Below are 23,875 nucleotides of genomic sequence, written 5' to 3' on the forward strand. Positions count from 1 at the left end.
TAAACCTAATGAAACACCACTACATCCCACTGACACAGCTAACAAGATAAACGACTTCTTCTCAACCATAGGATCTAATCTCGCCAATAAAATCCCACATACCAATGCCCATGCCGGGGACTACCTAGATGGGAATTTCCCAAATTCCTTCTATTTTGCACCAACTGAGCCCTCGGAAGTCACCGAGATTATAAAGTCACTTAAAAACAACTCAGGGAATCTGTCTAATGTCCCACCATTACTGTACAAGCGAGCGGCCCATATCCTTTTGCATGCTATTTCATTACTTTTTAACAAGTCACTAGAAACTAGCACCTTCCCGAAACTACTCAAGATGGCAAGGGTTACACCAATACATAAAGGTGGTGACCCTACAGACTTAAACAACTATAGGCCAATATCAAACTTACCATTGCTATCCAAAATCTTTGAGAAACTCGTGCACAGGAGACTATATTCATTTATAACAACACAAAACATACTCAACCCCTGCCAATTTGGATTCAGGAAAAATAAAAGCACTAATGATGCAATCATAAAAATGCTAGATCTGCTTTACACAGCATTGGAAAATAAGGAATATCCACTAGGAATTTTTATTGACCTAAGAAAAGCTTTTGACACAGTGGACCACGACATCCTACTCCACAAACTTGACCATTACGGTATAAGAGGCCATGCGCTTGCTTATTTCAAATCTTACCAACAGACCCCTGGCAGTTTTCAAGCTGGCACTGGACAAGCACCTAAAGTCAGTTCCTGATCAGCCGGGCTGTGGCTCGTACGTTGGTTTGCGTGCAGCCAGCAGCAACAGCCTGGTTGATCAGGCTCTGATCCACCAGGAGGCCTGGTCACAGACTGGGCCGCGGGGGCGTTGACCCCCGGAACTCTCTCCAGGTAAACTCCAGGTAATCAGTATGTCACCATTAAAGACACAGCATCAACAACACGGCCACTTGATACTGGAGTTCAGCAGGGAAGTGTCCTTGGTCCCCTGCTCTTCCTCATATACATCAATGATCTTCCAAACGTATCCCAACACCTGAAACCCATTCTCTTTGCTGACGACACGACTTATGTCATCTCTCACCCTAATCTTGCCACCCTCAACACCATTGTTAATGAGGAGCTGATCAAAATATCGACTTGGATGACAGCCAATAAACTTACGCTTAACACTGACAAAACCTACTCTATTATGTTTGGTAGCAGAGCAGGAGATGCACAAATTAACATTAAGATCGACAACACTCTAATTACCAGACATAATGAGGGCAAATTCCTAGGCCTATACCTTGACAACAACCTGAATTTCAGCACCCATATCCAACACATAACCAAAAAAGTATCCAAAACGGTTGGGATCCTCTCCAAGATACGATACTACGTGCCGCAAACTGCCCTTATCACACTATACCATTCACTTATATATCCATACCTCACCTATGCTATTTGTGCTTGGGGAACAACTGCAGCAACACACCTAAAGCCAATAATAACCCAACAAAAAGCTGCAGTAAGAATAATCACTAAATCCCATCCCTGGCAACACCCCCCCCCCCCACTCTTCATAGATCTAAACTTACTCCCTGTTCAGTACATCCACACTTACTACTGTGCAATCTACATCTACAGGACCTTAAACTCCAATATCAACCTTGACCTAAAACGCTTTCTTGATAGTTGTGACAGAACCAACAGGCATAACACCAGACACAAACATCTCTACGACATTCCCCGTGTCCGACTAAACCTTTACAAAAATTCAATGTATGTCGAAGGCCCTAAAATCTGGAACACCCTACCTGAGAACTCTAGAACTGCAGACACATTCATCACCTTCAAAACTACCATTAGAAAACATCTTATCTCCCTGATACACCCCATCAACTAACTACACGAATACCACCTGGTGGTTCACACTTACACTCACTCACCCATTTGACCATAAACAGAAATATTAATCTCAATCTTAAAATAATGAATCCTATGATACTCCAATACTGAAACTATGTACTGTGCCAAAACAAAAGCATTCACATTGCTAAACTCACAAACTAGTATTTAGTCACTTAGCCATAATACCAACTTACCTCATAATTTGTAATATTTTAAAATTAAGAATTAAACTAAGTCTGCCCGAAATGCCTAGCCATGCTAGGAGTTCTAGTGGTACACTCTGTAATCATTATTTAACTACATGTAAACCACACAACAACCAAATTCTGTAAATTCAACATTGTAATCTTTATAGAGAATAAACTTTGAATTTGAATTTGAATTTGAATTGACTGATTGATTGATTGATTAATAGGTAAACTCTCTTGTCTTGTCTTCTCCTGCGTCATCATAGGTGGCCCTTAACAAACCCAACAACAACAACAAGACTTCTTTATTTTCCTCACAGGGTTTTGTTGTTGTTAGTTTCCTTCTCCTAAATATGGAATGATGTCCAATATTACTATATTGTGATGGTCCATGACCCCAGACACCAACAGTGAATAGTCCACAGGATATCAAATACTGAAATTTAAGTGACAAGCATGAGATTATGGAACTTAAGAGGTGATGTAAGTGGCGAAGTGTCTAGGAAAAAACTTATTACCTCAGCGATGGAGAGGAGAGTGTTGCTGGACTCTGTGGCAGACCAGAGTGGTGAGTACCTAATATTTCCTAGTTCAGTGGAAGTCCAGAGTTGTGAGTACCTAATATTTCCTAGTTCAGTGGAAGACCAGAGTGGTGAGTACCTAATATTTCCTAGTTCAGTGGAAGACCAGAGTTGTGAGTACCTAATATTGTCAAGTGGGTTTTCGATAACGTGGATGGGGTAAGAATACTCAAGTAGGCTGGTAGTACATATAATATAACGGAAGTATGGGAAAGCACCAACAGCCGACCTGCCTCTCTCTGCTCCCTATCTTCGACTGACTCTCAAAGTGCCTACGGGTGACGGGTGTTTGAAATCCTGCTATGGTCAGCAGCAATATGAATAATCAGTCAGTGATTCACGCAGACGGTTGGTAGTGAGTCATCTACTGGTACACTGGTTACTGGTACACTGGTTACTGGTACACTGGTTACTGGTAACTGGTTACTAGGAACTGGTACTACTACTGAGAGCTTGGCGACGCTAAAGTATGTCGTCCCGACATACAACTAATACAAACTAGAGACGGCAGGTGTACGGCTTGGGCTGATTCTATACAATGTCAAAGTACACAACAATTGAACATTATAACATACATAAGTAAAATATTGGAATGGAAGCTTATGTAATTGAAACTGTAATAAAACTGTAATGCAATACAAGGTATAATATAGCACAACTCATCGAATGAAACTCAACGTTGGGATTACACAGTAGAAGTGATAAAACAAAATTTGATCGATCGATCTGTATTCATGTGATCTACGGATTCTGAGGAAGGAATATATGCAAAGAAAGAAGTGTTTAACAGAAAGGCAGATTCGGTGCACTCAAATCTAGACTGTTAACTCTCAGAATTCGGAGAGAACGTGAACACACAAAAAAAATCCTTGAATACTGATAAGTTGATACTGTAATTATTCATCTATACAGGTTATTTACATTTAACCCCAACTCTGCTAGGGTGAGATTGATATATGCAGAATGGGTGTCATCTCTGGGAGGGTCAAACTCTGTTGCACTGGCTAACTCATGCTGTATTTGAGGCAAATCTGAATTGGAAGTAACAAATGATACTTGAGGATTTCTCAATACCTGTCGTGTACGTAGGGAATAATGACATTCAGGTTGATCGTCTGACTGAGTATCAGAGGTAGAGAGTACAGGTTCAGGAGGATTGTCAGAGTCTGTCACATTAGTCTGGGTTGGAACATCATTATCATCACATACTAACTTCATACTCGGTACTCGGGGTCCAAACCAAAGTCTTTCAGCTTGGGGGTCCTGTCGTCGTCTTGACCTTTTTTGAACAACACCTTCATTATGATCTAAATGCGATTCTTTATACTGACCAGTACTAATTTCTCTAACCTTATAGTTATTGCCAGTGATATGTTCAACTACTCGATAAGGACCCACAAACTTTTGATCAAGCTTAGGCATTGCAGACGTTTTGTTAAAGTTAGTCAGCATAACTCTGGAACCTACTTTGATTTTGGATGGCTTTGCTCGAGTGTTTGCGACTCTTGTAAATTCTGCTGTTGATTTATGAAGTGTTTCACGGATTCTTCTAAAAACACTTTGAGCTAAGCTGGTACGAGTTGCTATGAAATCATCAGGGTTGTAATTTGGGTTCGGATTAGAATATAGCAACTCATAAGGCAAACGTTTATCTACACCATACAATGCATAATGTGGAGTGTCACCTATAGAAACATTGTAAGCAGAATTTATAGCACACTGCACATTAGGTATAACTTCATCCCAAGTTTCACTGTTGGGATTGATAGTGGCTCTCAAGACATCAAGTACTTTCTTATTGGTATGTTCCGCTAACCCATTGCTGGCAGGATGATGAGGAACAATGGTGGATTTAGAGATCTTGTACAAGGTACACAAATTTTCAAGAATCTCATTACAGAATTCACCTCCATTATCTGTTACTAGGGTATGCCTGCAGATAATGCATTCTTTAAACGCTTTAGCTACTGTCTCGGCAGTCTTATCTGCAATAGGAACTAACTCACAATATCTGGTGAAATGATCTACCATAACACACAGATGTTTGTTGCCTTGGAGGGAACATTGGAAATTAGTTAACAAATCTAGCGCAACTCTTTCCCACGGTTCGCTAGTGGTTGGATACACTTGGATTGGATTAGGACCATTAGCATTACCTTTATGTTGCATACAGACACTACATTTCTTAACATACTCAGAAATATCAGTTGCCATACGAGGCCAAAAGTATTTCAATCTGGCTTGTTTTACTGAACGATTCACACCAGGGTGCGCAACACCTGGTACATCGTGAACTAGCTGTAAGGCTACATTTACTAGTGACTGTGGAATTACTAACTGGTAAACTCTTCTGCTAGGAGTACCCAACTCGGCTGTTCGATACAGTAATTCTTGGTTCATGACAAAGTCACTGATGGGTGCTGGTGGCTTCACAGTCAGAATAAGATCTTCCTGGAGCAGGAATCGAATCACACCAGACCACATGGGATCTGTTCGTTGAGCATTCTTTACATCCTCAGCACTAAATGGAGGGTCTGCAGTTACTATACTAACATGTCGCGATAAGTCATCTGCGACTACATTTGACTTGCCAGGTAAGTGTTCAAAGGTGGGATTGAACTCTTTGATAGTCAAGGTCCATCTGGCTAACCTTCCAGTAGGTTGTTTGTTCTGGAATAAAGGTATCAGTGGAGCATGGTCTGTCAAGACATGAACAGAGTACTGATAAATAATGTCTCGGAAGTGCTTTGAAGACCATACTACAGTGGACCCCCGGTTAACGATTTTAATCCGTGCAAGAGGGCTCATCGTTATGCGAAATAATCGTTATGCGAATGAATTTTCCCCATAAGAAATAATGGAAATAAAATTAATCCGTGCAAGACGCCCAAAAGTATGAAAAAAAATTTTTTTTACCACATGAAATGTTAATTTTAATACACACAAACTGAAAAAGGCATGCACAATTAAATGACACTTACTTTTATTGAAGATCTGGTGATGATTGATGGGATGGGAGGAGGGGAGAGTGTGTGTTAGTGTTTAGAAGGGGAATCCCCTTCCATTAGGACTTGAGGTAGTAAGTCCTTTTCTGGGGTTACTTCCCTTCTTCTTTTAATGCCACTAGGGCCAGCTTCAGAGTCACTGGACTTCTTTCGCACAAGATATCTGTCCATAGTGGCCTGTACCTCTCGTTCCTTTATGACTTGCCTAAAGTGTTTCACAACATTGTCAGTGTAATAATCACCAGCACGGCTTGCAATAGCTGTGTGAGGGTGATTTTCATCCATGAAGGTTTGCACTTCAAGCCACTTTGCACAGATTTCCTTAATCTTTGAAGTAGGCAACTTCTTCAATTTCTCTCTCCCCTCCTCCGAAGCAATTTCCTCAGGTGTGGCCTCTTGCTGTTGAAGTTGATCTAGCAGCTCATCAGTGGTTAGTTCTTCATTGTCCTCCTCCACCAACTCTTCCACATCCTCCCCACTAACCTCCAACCCCAAGGACTTTCCCAATGCCACAATGGATTCCTCAACTGGCACAGGATTCTCAGGGTTAGCCTCAAACCCTTCAAAATCCCTTTTGTCTACACATTCTGGCCACAGTTTCTTCCAAGCAGAGTTCAAGGTCCTCTTTGTCACTTCCTCCCAAGCCTTACCTATAAGGTTTACACAATTGAGGATATTAAAGTGATCTCTCCAAAACTCTCTTAGAGTCAGTTGAGTTTCTGAGGTCATTACAAAGCACCTTTCAAACAGAGCTTTTGTGTACAGTTTCTTGAAGTTGGAAATAACCTGCTGGTCCATGGGCTGCAGGAGAGGAGTGGTATTAGGAGGCAAAAACTTCACCTTAATGAAGCTCATGTCCCCATAAAGTCGCTCTGCCACGTCTGTAGGATGACCAGGGGCATTGTCTAACACCAGGAGGCACTTAAGTTCTAATTTCTTTTCAGTTAGGTAATTTTTCACATTGGGGGCAAATGCATGGTGTAACCAGTTATAGAAAAATTCCCTAGTGACCCATGCCTTACTGTTTGCCCTCCACAGCACACACAAATTATCCTTGAGGACATTCTTTTGCCTGAACGCTCTGGGAGTTTCAGAGTGATACACTAATAAAGGCTTCACTTTGCAATCACCAGTAGCATTGGCACACATCAACAAAGTAAGCCTGTCTTTCATAGGCTTATGTCCTGGGAGTGCCTTTTCCTCCTGAGTAATGTAGGTCCTGCTTGGCATTTTCTTCCAGAACAGGCCTGTTTCATCACAATTAAACACTTGTTCAGGTTTCAGTCCTTCAGTTTCTATGTACTCCTTGAATTCCTGCACATATTTTTCAGCCGCTTTGTGGTCCGAACTGGCAGCCTCACCATGCCTTATCACACTATGGATGCCACTACGCTTCTTAAATCTCTCAAACCAACCTTTGCTGGCCTTAAATTCACTCACATCATCACTAGTTGCAGGCATTTTTTTAATTAAATCGTCATGCAACTTCCTAGCCTTTTCACATATGATCGCTTGAGAGACGCTATCTCCTGCTATCTGTTTTTCATTTATCCACACCAATAAGAGTCTCTCAACATCTTCCATCAATTGCGATCTTTGTTTCGAAAACACAGTTGAACCTTTGGCAAGAACAGCTTCCTTGATTGTCTTTCTGGTGCCCACAATAGTAGCGATGGTTGATTGGGGTTTCTTGTACAGCTTGACTAGGTCGGCTATACGCACTCCACTTTCATACTTATCAATTATCTCTTTCTTCATCTCTATAGTAATTCTTACCCTTTGAGGTGTAGGGTTGGCACTAGAAGCTTTCTTGGGGCCCATGGTCACTTATTTTCCAGAAACAGCACCGAAAATACTGTAATAATACGAAATATTCCGAGTGTATGCTTGGATGTTACCGCGGAGGCTGGCTGGTAAACAATGGGACGGAGCGGCACATGTGAGGCTGGCTGAGGGCACATTGGACGCGTCTCGGACGAAAATCGGTATGCGGGTTTTTAATCGGTATGCGGGGCAAAAATTTTGCGATAAAAGTAATCGTTATGCGGAAAAATCGCTATGCGATGCCATCGTTATGCGGGGGTCCACTGTATTGCTAAAGCTTCTTGCTCAGTTACTGTATAATTACATTCAGCCTTCATAAGGACTCAGCTAGCAAATGCAACTGCGTTGTACTTGCCATCAGTCTTCTGAGCTAGTACGGCACCTATGCCAATAGAACTAGCATCAGTAGTCAGATAGAAGGCCTTAGAAAAATCTGGAAATTTCGAAATTGGAGCAGATGTTAGTTTTTCTTTTAGAGTTTGAAATGCTCTTTCTTGACGGAAGGTCCAAACAAAAGGATCATCTTTCTTAAGCAACTCAGTTAGAGGAGCAGCTATAGAAGAAAAATTGCCAATGAAAGATCTATAAAAACCTGCTAAGCCCACAAAGGATCTTACGGCATCAGCAGTTTTGGGAGTTGGAAAATTTAGTACTGCAGTTACTTTACTTTGGTCAGTCGTAACCCCTCTAGGAGTGACTACGTGACCAAGAAACTTAATTTCTGATCTGAAAAATTGACATTTAGACCGTTTGATCTTTAAATTGGCTTCTTCAAGTTTACCAAGTACTACATCAAGTCTTTTCAAGTGTGTATTAACGTCTTTAGACATGACGATTATGTCATCTAAGTACACCATAAGTGCATTACCTATGAGACCTCTAAAGATATTAGTCATGAGCCTTGAGAACGTGATAGGGGAGGATCGTAATCCAAACGCCATACGGAGGAAGTGATAATGACCTGTAGGAGTGGAGAATGCAGTTAGCTCTTGGTTGTCCTCGTGAAGAGGGACTTGCCAAAACCCTTGTAACAAGTCCAGGGTTGAAAAGACTTTGTTATCTCCGATGTTACGTAAAAGATCACCCAGTACAGGAAGTGGGAAGCGATCTGGGATAGTTTTCGCATTTAACTTCCTGAAGTCAATCACTGGGCGCCAAGTACCATCCTTCTTAGGTACTAGGATCAAGGGCGCATTCCAAGGTGAATTGCTAGGTGCAATAACTCCATCATCAAGAATTTGATTGATCAATTCTTCTGCGACAGCAACTTGTGAATGAGGCATTCTGTACGCAGGTATATAGATAGGTCTAGTACCAGGTTCAAGTGGAATACGATGGGACAATAAGTTCGTTATACCCATCTTCTCACCTGGTAAGGCAATGGCTTTACGACGTTTGTTCAACAGAGTCAACAAATGCTTGACTTCATCTGGGAAGTCAGTGGGAGCTATGTCTTTCTCCTCAACTGGTGGAACAGATTGATCCAGTGAAGTGGATGAGGTCTCCCCGGTAGAAATAGCACCAACCCACTGGTCAGGTGACAACTCATCCTCTACCTGAACAGGGTAAGGATAGTGAACAAGGTCAACAAGATTGGTATTTGCTCTGAGACGAACACTGTGACCAGAAGTGTTAGCTAGGAAGAAATGGACCTTACTATCTCTTACAACATGTAAGGATGGTTCAACAAATAGACCTTTTACTTTGCAAGAATCACTGTCAACTAGGACGTTATCACCATCTGGAACACTAGGAACAACAACAGACACTCTAGTGAGGGCACTAGCTGGGACAGAAACGTCTTTCTGCAGACGGCATGTGACATCAACAAGAGATGTCATTACTAGTTGCAAGTAATTGTTTTCCGACAAGGCGTCCCCTGTGGAGAAACTACTACTTGAACTAGCAGACATTGCAAGGATAGGCTCAGCACTCAAGGTAGCCAGAGCATCCTCGGACACTTGAGGTAACTGGACACTATCTTGCAAGTCTGAAGTTGCAGGAACACGGACAGGAGTGACAGGATCATCAGTGCCTGACCGCTTGGGTACGCTACTGGAAAATGCACTGGCCTGTAAGGACTTAATTCGAATGTCGTACTCTGCGGAAGTATTGCAGATCTCGGATCCAAGCTGGTAACCCCAAAATGGTACGATCAAGTCATCAATTTGGGCATGCCATCGATAAGGGTCGAGCACAATGCGTAAGTCTCGCATGGAAGCAAATCCCAGTAGAAGGTCACCAGGGAAAGTAATCTGGTCGACAACAAGGAAGGAAGCAGTGAAGTCTCTATCTTGGATAGAAAAAGTTAGGGAAGTCCGACCTCGGACACGCAGGTGAGAACCAGCTACTCCACTAAGGGAGGACACATGAGTCGGTTCTATGAGAAGGACATGTCGTAACTGCTTATCCCTAAACAAACTAGACCTGATAATATTGACTTGCGCACCAGAGTCCATTAACAAATGAACGGGCGCATTATGAACAGATGCTTGCACTATAGGGCCTATGGTTGCATTGGAAGTTATGTGCAAACAAAAAGGTGGATTGTCATCAGCAAAGATTTGTTCCACTTCATCCCCAAAATCATCTACATCAGAGACATTTGAAGCAACATCATCAGCAGGATTGTCATTCTCGAGACTGCTTAAGGCTTCAAAGGAATTGTGAACGGGGATGGTGTACTCATTATCACCTACTGTCACCATGGGACGGTTTGACTGGGGCGCTCGAATTCCCCCGAATTGGAAGAATGAGCCTGGTTCTGGTTATTTTGAGAACCACGATGTCTGTTTCCTCTACGGGTTCTGCGGTTGGAACAGCCACGGAAAGACCTTGAGTACTGAAGGTTGTAGAGAGCATTGCACTCAGATGTGTCATGTCCATGTATTCTATGATAAGTACAGTAGGGAAGATCTGACTGGTACTCATCATCAGTATGACACCTCTTAGGGTAACTATCAGGACAATTAATTGCAATATGGCCACGGAAACCACAGTTGTAACAAGTCCGCTGACTATGGTTACTGAATGTACTATGAATACTACGAGGTTTATAATGACTCTGTACACTGGTCCTTGGTGATCGCTGAGATGGTTGACGACCACGATTTATTGCTGTGGCACAAACAAGAGGTGGTGCAGACTGAGGCATAGGTGTGAAATTACTTTTGATACATGGGAAAGTACCCTGGGGGCACAAGGAACGTACATGATTTAGGGCTGTAAGGGGTTCCATCGTCACAGTTGGGGGATTAGCCTCATAAGCACACATGGAAGCAGGCGGCATTAGTTCTTTGATTGCTCCAAAAGCTGCTATTTTAGCAAACGACGCTGTGGATGGTTTATCCTCGTCAGGGACAAAAGCTGAGGACTGGACAGCATTGATAAATGATGATAAAAGTTTGTCTAATCTAACAGCAAATGCACTCAACGATTCATTAGTCATGGGTGTAGCATTCACTAGTTCCCTAAGAACGACATATGGATCAGCTGTTTTTACTGGTACGAGGAAAGAACGAATCAGTTCCTCATATTGTGACCACTTAGTAAGATTCCTGAAGTCTCGCATATCAAGGAGATCAACAACGTGAACAGCAGCAGGGGACCGATGAAGAGCTTCTTTCGCAAGTCTGGTAAGACTTTCCTCTGAAGGAGGACTGTCAACTAGAGCATTAACACGAGAACGAATGGCAGTAAACCATGCTTCAAGACATGGCCATTGAATAAAGGTAACGCATCAAGGGAATCACGAGTAAAACTATAGTGTCTCAGTGTCTGGGTCGGTCTGTCAGTCCATAAGGAACTGTGAGGACTGATGACAGGAGCAGCAGTAGCCTGAGAGGTCTGAGTGTCGCCATTCACTAAAGTATCACTTGGCGGTATGTGAGACATAATGGCAAAGAAGTTACACGAGAACAAATAAGGCAAAAATAATGAACAATAAAAATGATATAAAATGCTAAAATTAAAATAAAAGAGATGCATCTAATTCTGCAGAAGTAATAAAAAAAATGTCTAAGATACACTGCAAGAGGAAGGACAACTCAATGTAAAGGACTGCTGGACAAGATAAAAAAAATACATTGAAATTTACAAGTAAAAGTATTACCGGAGACTGAATTAAATGCAAAATGAGCTGTCTGTACTCTTGCTAATAAAGAAATTAACTAATAAAATTGTAAATCAATGTAAAAAGTATAAAATAAAATCACGAGATTGTATGCAAAGAGAGATAACTGGGAAATTTAAATATATTCTAAGAATGCATAATCAAAATTAAAATATAATACAAAGACAACATGAGGAAAAATAATAAAATGAAAAACAAGACTCAAACAATAATGAACTGAGAATAATAATGCATAAAAATATCAATAAAAGAAAATAATTCACTGCAGAACAAGTGCAACAAAATAAGGTGTAGAAATAATCAATGCAGTAATAAAAGTTACACTGGGAAAATGTAGGTTAAATAATAAAATAAAAATATGAAGAAAAACTGATTGAACACTTTAACTCTTAATTGTAAATTAGACAAAACAATTTACTCAGAGTAAAGAAAACGCTTTATGTTAAAAAAGAAATTGAAATTACACTAAGAGTGAATTTGTTCAAAGAAATATGAAAAATATGAATAAAAATAAAACAAGAAACAAAACTGGAAATGTAATACTTACAAGTGGCGGGGCACACACAACATATTCACTTATTCATTTTTTTTAGTATATTCTTACAACAAAATCTTGCTGTGACTGATGCAACAAAAATTGCTGGCAAAAATAATGGTACACAAGTCTGCGAAAAGATCAGGGAATGAGACACTGCTGGCATACGAAAAAAAGGTACACATAGAAATAAATGGATAATTTGGTATACGACAAATACTGGAGAATACAATGCTGAAAGAACACAAGATAAAATAAAAAAAAATTGAATTATTTCACACGGAGTGACTGACTGGTACACTACAGAATAATACTTACTACAGACAGAGAGTAGCTTAAAAAAAAAAACAGATAAAAATGATAAAAATGAAACACAAGAGATGAGCGATAACACTGAAAAATATTGCAAAAATAATGAGTCAAAGAAACACTGAGTCTACACTGAAAACACAAGGCTTAGAGTACACAAGAAATTCACTGTAAATGTCTCACACACGCAAATGTCTTTAAATGCAGGAAAATGTCTCTAAACAGAAAATTATCACTGAAGTCTGGAGTAGTAGACAGAGTGACTAGTGATGAGGGTAAGACGTCCTGTGCGGTGATGACGCCTCCTACACTCACACTGTCGTCGGAAGAAATGCGCTTTCTCGGTGAACTCACATAACTGGCTTTATCGTTGGCGCCAGCTACAATCTCTTGACCAATTATGTGAGCCAAAACAGTACTAGGACCTGGTACAAGGGTGGAAAAAGAAAAACCCCACAGGTAGATGAGGTGGGTGGCGGGTGGTGGTGGTGGTTGTGGTGGTGGGGGCAGCGGAACAAGCTTGCCCTGTGCGCTCTCACTGCCACGCACTTCTCACCACACACAAGGTGGCTTAACTAAATCACAGTGCCACAGGGATGATGAAGACCACTCTTATCAGCATCCAAGCACAAGCGATATATGAGACAATACTTCAGAGGAACTTGCGTGGCTTACTTCTCTCTCTCAGTTGGGTTAGGAAGCTGGGCTGGCTGACTGGCTTAACCCACGTGAATGGCTGACTGGAAGACGTGTAACGATGCACACAGCATGAAGGGGCAGGTGGATGACAGGAGACAGGCTGGATGGTAGGCTGAGGCAGGCTGACCAGCGTTCACTTCCACAGTCTGGCTTATTGACTGGCTTAATTGCAAAATCCGGGTCAACCCCTCGGAGATTGAAGCAGTTAGCACACGGACTAAGCCAGGAAGCTTGAAAAGCGGCTGCAACAGGCTTGCAGGCTGGAGTACACAGGGTGGTGTGGTGAGGGTAAGCTGCTAGCTGGAGGTGGCTGAGACGGTTCACCTCTGACCTGCCGGCAACCCACAAACAGTCTAACGTCTGAAATACCCTTAAATCCACGCCCACACCGGTGCCACCATTTGTCAAGTGGGTTTTCGATAACGTGGATGGGGTAAGAATATTCACGTAGGCTGGTAGTACGTATAATATAACGGAAGTATGGGAAAGCACCAACAGCCAACCTGCCTCTCTCTGCTCCCTATCTTCGACTGACTCTCAAAGTGCCTACGGGTGACGGGTGTTTGAAATCCTGCTATGGTCAGCAGCAATATGAATAATCAGTCAGATGAATAATCACACAGATGGTTGGTAGTGAGTCATCTACTGGTACACTGGTTACTGGTACACTGGTTACTGGTAACTGGTTACTAGGAACTGGTACTACTACTGAGAATATTTCCTAGTTCAGCGGAAGACCAGAGTGGTGAGTACCTAATATTTCCTAGGTTCAGTGGAAGACCAAAGTGGTGAGTACCTAATATTTCCTAGTTCAGTGGAAGACCAGAGTGGTGAGTACCTAATATTTCCTAGTTCAGTGGAAGACCAGAGTGGTGAGCTCCTAATATTTCCTAGTTCAGTGGAAGACCAGAGTGGTGAGTACCTAATATTTCCTAGTTCAGTGGAAGACCAGAGTGGTGAGTACCTAATATTTCCTAGTTCAGTGGAAGACCAGAGTGGTGAGCTCCTAATATTTCCTAGTTCAGTGGAAGACCAGAGTGGTGAGTACCTAATATTTCCTAGTTCAGTGGAAGACCAAAGTGGTGAGTACCTAATATTTCCTAGTTCAGTGGAAGACCAGAGTGGTGAGTACCTAATATTTCCTAGTTCAGTGGAAGACCAGAGTGGTGAGCTCCTAATATTTCCTAGTTCAGTGGAAGACCAGAGTGGTGAGTACCTAATATTTCCTAGTTAAGTGGAAGACCAGAGTGGTGAGTACCTAATATTTCCTAGGTTCAGTGGAAGACCAGAGTGGTGAGTACCTAATATTTCCTAGTTCAGTGGAAGACCAGAGTGGTGAGTACCTAATATTTCCTAGGTTCAGTGGAAGACCAGAGTGGTGAGTACCTAATATTTCCTAGGTTCAGTGGAAGACCAGAGCGGTGAGTACCTAATATTTCCTAGGTTCAGTGGAAGACCAGAGTGGTGAGTACCTAATATTTCCTAGTACAGTGGAAGACCAGAGCAGTGAGTACCTAATATTTCCTAGTTCAGTGGAAGACCAGAGTGATGAGTACCTAATATTTCCTAGTTCAGTGGAAGACCAGAGTGGTGAGTACCTAATATTTCCTAGGTTCAGTGGAGAACCAGAGTGGTGAGTACCTAATATTTCCTAGTTCGGTGGAAGACCAGAGTGGTGAGTACCTAATATTTCCTAGGTTCAGTGGAAGACCAGAGTGGTGAGTACCTAGTCTTTCTTAGGTTCAGTGGGAGACCAGAGTGGTGAGTACCTAATATTTCCTAGGTTCAGTGGAAGACTAGAGTGATGAGTACCTAATATTTCCTAGTTCAGTGGAAGACCAGAGTGGTGAGTACCTAATATTTCCTAGTTCAGTGGAAGACCAGAGTGGTGAGTACCTAATATTTCCTAGTTCAGTGGAAGACCAGAGTGGTGAGTACCTAATATTTCCTAGGTTCAGTGGAGAACCAGAGTGTTGAGTACCTAATATTTCTTAGGTTCAGTGGAAGACCAGAGTGGTGAGTACCTAATATTTCCTAGTTCAGTGGAAGACCAGAGTGATGAGTACCTAATATTTCCTAGGTTCAGTGGAAGACCAGAGTGGTGAGTACCTAATATTTCCTAGGTTCAGTGGAAGACCAGAGTGGTGAGTACCTAGTCTTTCTTAGGTTCAGTGGGAGACCAGAGTGGTGAGTACCTAATCTTTCTTAGGCTCAATGGAAGACCAGAGTGGTGAGTACCTAATCTTTCCTAGTTCAGTGGAAGACCAGAGTGGTGAGTACCTAATCTTTGCTAGTTCAGTGGAAGACCAGAGTGTTGAGTACCTAATCTTTCCTAGGTTCAGGGGAAGACCAGAGTGGTGAGTACCTAATCTTTCTTAGGTTCAGTGGATGACCAGAATGGTGAGTATCTAATCTTTCCTGTGGATGCTTATATGGAATTTACTCTTTGTGTGACACAACTGTGCCCTTCACAATAACACATAAGAAAAGGGACAATGATGATATTTTGATCTATCCTGGACCATCGTCAAGTCTCAGCAGGGACTATAGCTGTACCTCTGATGCTCGTGCTTGAAATCACAAATGGGACTACTTGTACATCTTGATAACAAGAGATATAGGACTGTATATTATGTTATGCTTTAAATGAGAGAACTATAATTAGAAAGAAATTCATTACAATGAAAATTAACATGAAACACGGTGCCCCATGGCCTGGTGGCAAAATCTCTCACCTCACACAGTGCGAGTCTGGGCTCAATTACTGGCAAAGGGGTGGAAGTATCGGATGTGTTTCCTTACACCGGTTGTCTTATGTTCACCCATCAGTAAAATGGGTACCTGGGTGTTAGTCGACTGGTGTGGGTCGTATCCTGGGACAAAACTGACCTAATTTGTCTGAAATACTCTACATAATGAGGGGCTTTCTATATAGTAGTATATCATTGATGTCAGCTAGGTCTATATACCTTGTACATGTACTTGTAGTAAATAAAGATGTTATTATTATTATTATTATTATTATTATTATTATTATTATTATTATTATTATGATTGTTATTATTATTATTATTATTATTATTATTTTAAATGATCTGTTAAATTAGAAAAAAAAAATTAATTACAATGAAAGTTAATCATGAAACAAACTTGTTTGTTGGGTGTGGCTATGCTTTATAATGTACCTCACTACAGCAGTGTATGAACAAGCAGTATATTCCTATAGAGCAATCCTAAATCATAAACTGGAAGTAAGACAATTCACTGATCAATTACATTTGTTGGAGGAATTGATGTACAGTGGAACCCCGAGTTTCGGCTACCCTGAGTATCAGCCACTTCGAGTTTCAACCGCTTTTTTTGGCTAAATTTTTTCACGAGCTTTGGTGGTTGCCCTGTGTTTTGGCCAGTGTACCAGACCTGTCTGCCTGCCCGCACCTGCATGCCTTCTCGTGCAAGCATCGTGAGCCAGTCTAGCTTTGTTTATCCTAGAGTGAACATTACCCTGCGTGCTCGTCCAACCATTTCACAATAAATTCATTGTGTTTAGTAGTTGTTTATTGATTGTGACTGTGAAGTAAGCCACAATGGGCCCAAAGAAACTCAAAGTGGCAGTGAGGCAGTGGTTGAGGCAGTGGTTGAGGCAGTGGTTGAGGCAGTGGTTGAGGTGGTGGTTGAGACAGTGGTTGAGGCAGTGGTTGAGGCAGCGGTGGAGGCAGTGGTTGAGGCAGTGGTGGAGGCAGTGGTGGAGGCAGTGGTGGAGGCAGTGGTGGAGGCAGTGGTGGAGGCAGTGGTTGAGACAGTGGCTGAGACAGTGTTGAGGGTGACCTGCATATTGAGGGTGTAAATATTTCTTACTTATAAATTACGTACATTGTTTGTGTGAAGTGTTGGTGGCTTCTGCTGCCGCCTCCACTACCACTAATATGTATGACTTCTCTCAGTGGCCTTTATAAACACAACAACACCACCATCACTACTTACTCCTCATATACATAATGACATATTTTATTCATTCTAGAGTATATATCATGTTTCTGTGTTTTTAACCCTTTGACTGTTTCGGTTGTTTATACACAATGGACCATCAGTTAATGCCTGCATTGGATAGCGCCATAATTGGATAATGCCTCTCACTGGTGTAAAAAAATTGGCTCAGATAACACCTAAAAACTCGGTTAGGAGCTTTCATCCTGAACGTGTCCGCATGGCGCCCTGAGTGGGCCTGGCCAGTCACCCCATGTACCAGCCACTGTGTCATTGTTTACAAGCCACTGAGAATGGTTCCACACGTACATGCGATATATTTTGTATTATTCCATTGTTTTTAGTGCTTGTAATTGCTAAATAAGCCACCATGGGCCCAAAGAAAGTTTCTAGTGTCAGCCCTGTGATGAGGAAAGAAACACAGTAAAATTCAAGAAAAAACTCGCAGCAAAGTACCAAAGTTGAGGAGAAAGAGAGAGGGGTGAATGTGCTTTCTGCAGTGATTCAGTGATTCTGTGATATGTACGATACTAAACCAGCAGGTATCGATAAAGGATATAGTGCCAGATAGCGATAAAGTGTAGAATTAACAGTGCAGCAAGTAAGTTAAGCGAGTAAGCGATAGAAAAACGACGCAAAAGTAACTCTCCAATGTTGTTGTATGTGTATTGGACTGCTGAACATACGCCGGCCTGCTACATATCTTCCACCACTCTAAACCTCTGCCAGCATCTCCTCCATGAAACTAATTAAACTAACATCTCCAAGGTAAGTGTAAATACAAAAGTGTAAATATAAGTGTAAATATAAAAGGACCCCAATGGAAATACATAAGCCATTCTGACTTTTTTTTGGGTTATCCTAGGTACTTTACACATATGCTGCTGTGTATAATAATCTATGTACGTAACTGTATTTGTGTATACCTGAATGAACTTATTTATTTATAAATTAAAATATAAATATTTCTTATTTATAAATTAAAATGTAAGTACACCTACCATCCGACTTACGACCGAGTTCGGTTCCGAGAAACCGGTCGTAAGTCGAAACTTTACTACTGAATATCAACAAAACATTTTTGTAATGACTTTATTTTATTGTTTTATTTTGGTATTTCATGTTTTACTTTACTTTTTATGTTGTTAGTACTGTATTTTATACTGTAAGGTTTACCTGGAGTTTACCTGGAGAGAGTTCCGGGGGTCTGTGACCAGGCCTCCTGGTGGATCAGAGCCTGATCAACCAGGCTGTTGCTGCTGGCTGCACGCAAACCAACGTACGAGCCACAGCCCGGCTGATCCGGAACTGACTTTAGGTGCTTGTCCAGTGCCAGCTTGAAGACTGCCAGGGGTCTGTTGGTAATCCCCCTTATGTGTGCTGGGAGGCAGTTGAACAGTCTCGGGCCCCTGACACTTATTGTATGGTCTCTTAACGTGCTAGTGACACCCCTGCTTTTCATTGGGGGGATGGTGCATCGTCTGCCAAGTCTTTTGCTTTCGTAGTGAGTGATTTTCGTGTGCAAGTTCGGTACTAGTCCCTCTAGGATTTTCCAGGTGTATATAATCATGTATCTCTCCCTCCTGCATTCCAGGGAATACAGGTTTAGGAACCTCAAGCGCTCCCAATAATTGAGGTGTTTTATCTCTGTTATGCGCGCCGTGAATGTTCTCTGTACATTTTCTAGGTCGGCAATTTCACCTGCCTTGAAAGGTGCTGTTAGTGTGCAGCAATATTCCAGCCTAGATAGAACAAGTGACCTGAAGAGTGTCATCATGGGCTTGGCCTCCCTAGTTTTGAAGGTTCTCATTATCCATCCTGTCATTTTTCTAGTAGATGCGATTAATACAATGTTATGGTCCTTGAAGGTGAGATCCTCCGACATGATCACTCCCAGGTCTTTGACGTTGGTGTTTCGCTCTATTTTGTGGCCAGAATTTGTTTTGTACTCTGATGAAGATTTAATTTCCTCATGTTTACCATATCTGAGTAATTGAAATTTCTCATCGTTGAACTTCATATTGTTTTCTGCAGCCCACTGAAAGATTTGGTTGATGTCCGCCTGGAGCTTTGCAGTGTCTGCAATGGAAGACACTGTCATGCAGATTCGGGTGTCATCTGCAAAGGAAGACACGGTGCTGTGGCTGACATCCTTGTCTATGTCGGATATGAGGATGAGGAACAAGATGGGAGCGAGTACTGTGCCTTGTGGAACAGAGCTTTTCACCGTAGCTGCCTCGGACTTTACTCTGTTGACGACTACTCTCTGTGTTCTGTTAGTGAGGAAATTATAGATCCATCGACCGACTTTTCCTGTTATTCCTTTAGCACGCATTTTGTGCGCTATTACGCCGTGGTCACACTTGTCGAAGGCTTTTGCAAAGTCTGTATATATTACATCTGCATTCTTTTTGTCTTCTAGTGCATTTAGGACCTTGTCGTAGTGATCCAATAGTTGAGACAGACAGAAGCAACCTGTTCTAAACCCATGTTGCCCTGGGTTGTGTAACTGATGGGTTTCTAGATGGGTGGTGATCTTGCTTCTTAGGACCCTTTCAAAGATTTTTATGATATGGGATGTTAGTGCTATTGGTCTGTAGTTCTTTGCTGTTGCTTTACTGCCCCCTTTGTGGAGTGGGGCTATGTCTGTTGTTTTTAGTAACTGTGGGACGACCCCCGTGTCCATGCTCCCTCTCCATAGGATGGAAAAGGCTCGTGATAGGGGCTTCTTGCAGTTCTTGATGAACACAGAGTTCCATGAGTCTGGCCCTGGGGCAGAGTGCATGGGCATGTCATTTATCGCCTGTTCGAAGTCATTTGGCGTCAGGATAACATCGGATAGGCTTGTGTTAATCAAATTTTGTGGCTCTCTCATAAAAAATTCATTTTGATCTTCGACTCTCAGTCTGGTTAGCGGCTTGCTAAAAACTGAGTCATATTGGGACTTGAGTAGCTCACTCATTTCCTTGCTGTCATCTGTGTAGGACCCATCTTGTTTAAGTAGGGGCCCAATACTGGACGTTGTTCTCGATTTTGATTTGGCATAGGAGAAGAAATACTTTGGGTTTCTTTCGATTTCATTTATGGGTTTTAGTTCTTCCCGCGATTCCTGACTCCTAAAGGATTCTTTTAGCTTAAGTTCGATGCTTGCTATTTCTCTGACGAGTGTCTCCCTACGCATTTCAGATATATTGACCTCTTTTAGCCGCTCTGTTATTCTTTTCCGTCGCCTGTAAAGGGAGCGCCTGTCTCTTTCTGTTTTACATCTACTCCTCCTTTTTCTTAGAGGAATAAGCCTTGTGCATACATCGAGTGCCACCGAGTTAATCTGTTCTAGGCATAAGTTGGGGTCTGTGTTGCTTAGTATATCTTCCCAGCTTATATCGGTTAGGACTTGGTTTACTTGGTCCCACTTTATGTTTTTGTTATTGAAGTTGAATTTGGTGAATGCTCCCTCGTTACTAATCTCATTATGTCGGTCTGGGGCTCCGCGCATACATGACTGAACCTCAATTATGTTGTGATCTGAGTATATTGTTTTTGATATGGTGACATTTCTTATCAGATCATCATTGTTAGTGAAGATGAGGTCTAGTGTATTCTCCAGTCTCATAGGCTCTATTATTTGCTGGTTTAAATTGAATTTTGTGCAGAGATTTAAAAGCTCGCGTGAGTGTGAGTTTTCATCAGAGCTGCCTCCTGGTGTTATTACTGCAACAATATTGTTTGCTATATTCCTCCATTTTAGGTGCCTTAAGTTGAAATCCCCCAGGAGCAAGATGTTGGGTGCAGGAGCTGGAAGGTTTTCCAGACAGTGGTCAATTTTTAACAGCTGTTCCTGGAATTGCTGGGATGTTGCATCCGGAGGCTTGTAGACTACCACAATGACTAGGTTTTGGTTCTCGACCTTTACTGCTAAAACTTCCACTACATCATTTGAGGCATTTAGCAGTTCTGTGCAAACAAGTGACTCTGCAATGTACAGGCCAACCCCCCCCCCCTTTTGCCTGTTCACTCTGTCACATCTGTATAGGTTGTAACCTGGGATCCATATTTCGTTGTCCAAGTGATCCTTTATGTGGGTCTCAGTGAAAGCCGCGAACATTGCCTTTGCCTCTGCAAGCAGTCCACGGATGAAAGGTATTTTGTTGTTTGTTGCTGGCTTTAGACCCTGTATATTTGCAAAGAAGAATGTTATCGGACTGGTGGTATTGTTGGTACTGGGGGGGGATTTTTTTTCCGGCATTAGTATCTGTATCTGTTGGTTTGGAGTGGAGGCCATCGACTGTGGTTCCACTCCAGGAATGACTGGATTTGGTGTACGATTTCTGCCATTTCCTGCCAGTTTTTTTTCCTTCCTGGCACTAAAAAACCTCTCCCTCTTGAGTGGCTGTGGCTACCCAGGTTTTCCCATGGCCTGGATGTTTTGTATCTTTTTGTCCCCTTTAGATGGTATGCCTGGCAATTTAAGTTATAGCACAGTCTTTCCTGTACTGAAGAGGTACACAGTTCAGGGTGAAAAAGCTTACAGGAAGGGAGTTTGCATTTTCCTGTTGTCATATGGGCATGGCATTTTCTAGGGTGGTCGTAGTTGCATGTCCCATCTGTTTTTCCAGATTTCCCATGCCAGCAGATACCGAGTGCATAGTATGTGCACAGGCTTGGTTTCTGTTTGCCTTGGGTTTCTGTGACTGTATTCCCTGTTGGTGCATGTTTCCCTGTCTTACTTCTGTCCTCCCTAGCACCAACAATGGAGCTCCCACCTGTTGTTTTTGGTAATATATCCTCACTATTGCTAGTGGAGTCCTCTTGTTTGCTATTTCCTGCGGTATTTCTAGTTTGCAATATTGGTTTTATCTTATCTTTGACTACACTTGTTTCCCTACTGTGGCTCCTGTCCCCTATGAGGTCATTTATATGTATTCCTTCCTGCGTATAATTCCCGACTACCTGGACAAAATCTCCAGCTTCACCATTACTGTCTCCCAGGACAGCATCTCCAGCTTCCCCATTACTGTCTCCCAGGACAGCACCTCCAGCTTCACCATTACTGTCTCCCAGGACAGCACCTCCAGCTTCACCATTACTGTCTCCCAGGACAGCATCTCCAGCTTCACCATTACTGTCTCCCAGGACAGCACCTCCAGCTTCACCATTACTGTCTCCCAGGACAGCACCTCCAGCTTCACCATTACTGTCTCCCAGGACAGCACTATCAGCCCCCATTTACTGACTACCAGGACATCATCTCCAGCCTTACAGTTCCTGACTACATGGCCAGTATCAAGGGCAGTACCATTCAGCCCAGACTTTTTATGTTCCCATCTGTTGTAGAAAGCTTCCAGGTTTTCTATGAAAGCAGCTTTGATGTTGACCTCTTTTAATACCCTTGTGATTTTAGGATAAACTCTGTGTACAACACAAATAGTTGTTTATTTCGCAGAAATTTGGCATAAAAAACACGGTCGTAAGTCGAGTGGTCGTAAGTCGAGCAGGTCGTAAGTCGGATGGTAGGTGTATTTCTTATTTATAAATTATGTTCATATATTGTTTGTGGATAGTGGTGGTGGCAGAAGCCTGTACGGTTTCTCTAAGTGGCTATTATAAACCCAATAACAACACTTCCATCACTTATCCTCACATACATTATGGCATATTTTATTCATTCTAGAGTATACATGTATATCGTGTTTCTATGTTATTAATATTGTTTATTATGTCATATTAGATAAATTGTGATAGATAAATAAGCTGTAAAGTTGATAATAGCATCATATTAAAGTACTATTCTGTCAAGCCTCCTGACAGCAGGAACGGATTAATTGGATTTCCATAATTTCTTATGGGGAAAATTAATTAGGTTAACCCTTAATCGGTTAAGACGTATATATACATTCATGTGCATAGCGCTCCAAACATATATATATGTTTTCTTTGTCATTCATTCATCATTGCCACGATAAGCCTGAGTCACCTAGGCATGAGAGAATGGGTGTGCACACTCTATGTGCACCATATTAAAATAATTGGGGACTCCTGGGTACCATATGCTCTTTTTTCCTATTAAAAAAAAACAATTTTTTTTCTCAAAAAATTTGGGGTGCTACGCGAGTGAACGTATATATATGTTTGGACCGTTTAGGAGTTAAAGGCTAAATCGGTTAAAGCCTAGCTCTCTGGAAATGATTAAAGGTGTTAATTGAGGGTCCACTGTACGTCTTACAACAACATAATAGATCACAACACTGAACTACAATTACAGTAAGGCCCCGCTTTACGGCATTTCGCCTTACGGCGTTCCTCTAATACAGCAATGTAAAATTATGACCAAAATTTGCTATACGGCAAGCAGTCTTTCAAATACGGCGCCCCCCACCCGGTTTGTTTACATTCTCCGTGACCACATCTATTATGTCAGGAAACTTTCCAAAATTTCAAGTGTTTTAAAGTTACTGCATATTTTATATGTACTCTGATAATTATACTTATGTGTACCTGTGCCTAAATATACTTACACACTGTGCTGGTGTGCAGGTACACATTAAAATTGCTAAATCTCTCACTACTCATTACGCCAATACTACATAATAATAATCACTCCAGGGCACACTAAATGTCCTATTTTACATCAATATAGGCATTTTCATTAATCCATCTATGATATTTTCCTCAAAATTATATATGAAACCTGTTACATAGCATATAAACATGATACA

At 41.8% G+C, this 23,875-nt stretch overlaps 1 protein-coding gene across 3 annotated transcripts in view; it reads left to right on the plus strand.

The window, feature by feature from the left end:
- The first annotated feature begins 2,364 nt into the window (after nucleotides 1-2,364).
- LOC128696308 (synaptic vesicle glycoprotein 2C-like) overlaps nucleotides 2,365-23,875 on the plus strand; it is a 494,702-nt gene continuing 473,191 nt past the window's right edge. For all 3 annotated transcript variants that reach the window (XR_011392006.1, XM_070084944.1, XM_070084946.1), the window contains exon 1: nucleotides 2,365-2,655. Coding sequence is in view for 2 of the 3 variants with exons in the window: in XM_070084944.1 (XP_069941045.1) it covers nucleotides 2,544-2,655 (112 nt within the window). In the remaining variant the exon portion in view is untranslated. The remainder of the gene's footprint in view (nucleotides 2,656-23,875) is intronic.

Source organism: Cherax quadricarinatus, chromosome 14, assembly GCF_038502225.1.
Source record: "Cherax quadricarinatus isolate ZL_2023a chromosome 14, ASM3850222v1, whole genome shotgun sequence".
Classification (NCBI taxonomy): Eukaryota; Metazoa; Arthropoda; class Malacostraca; order Decapoda; family Parastacidae; genus Cherax; species Cherax quadricarinatus.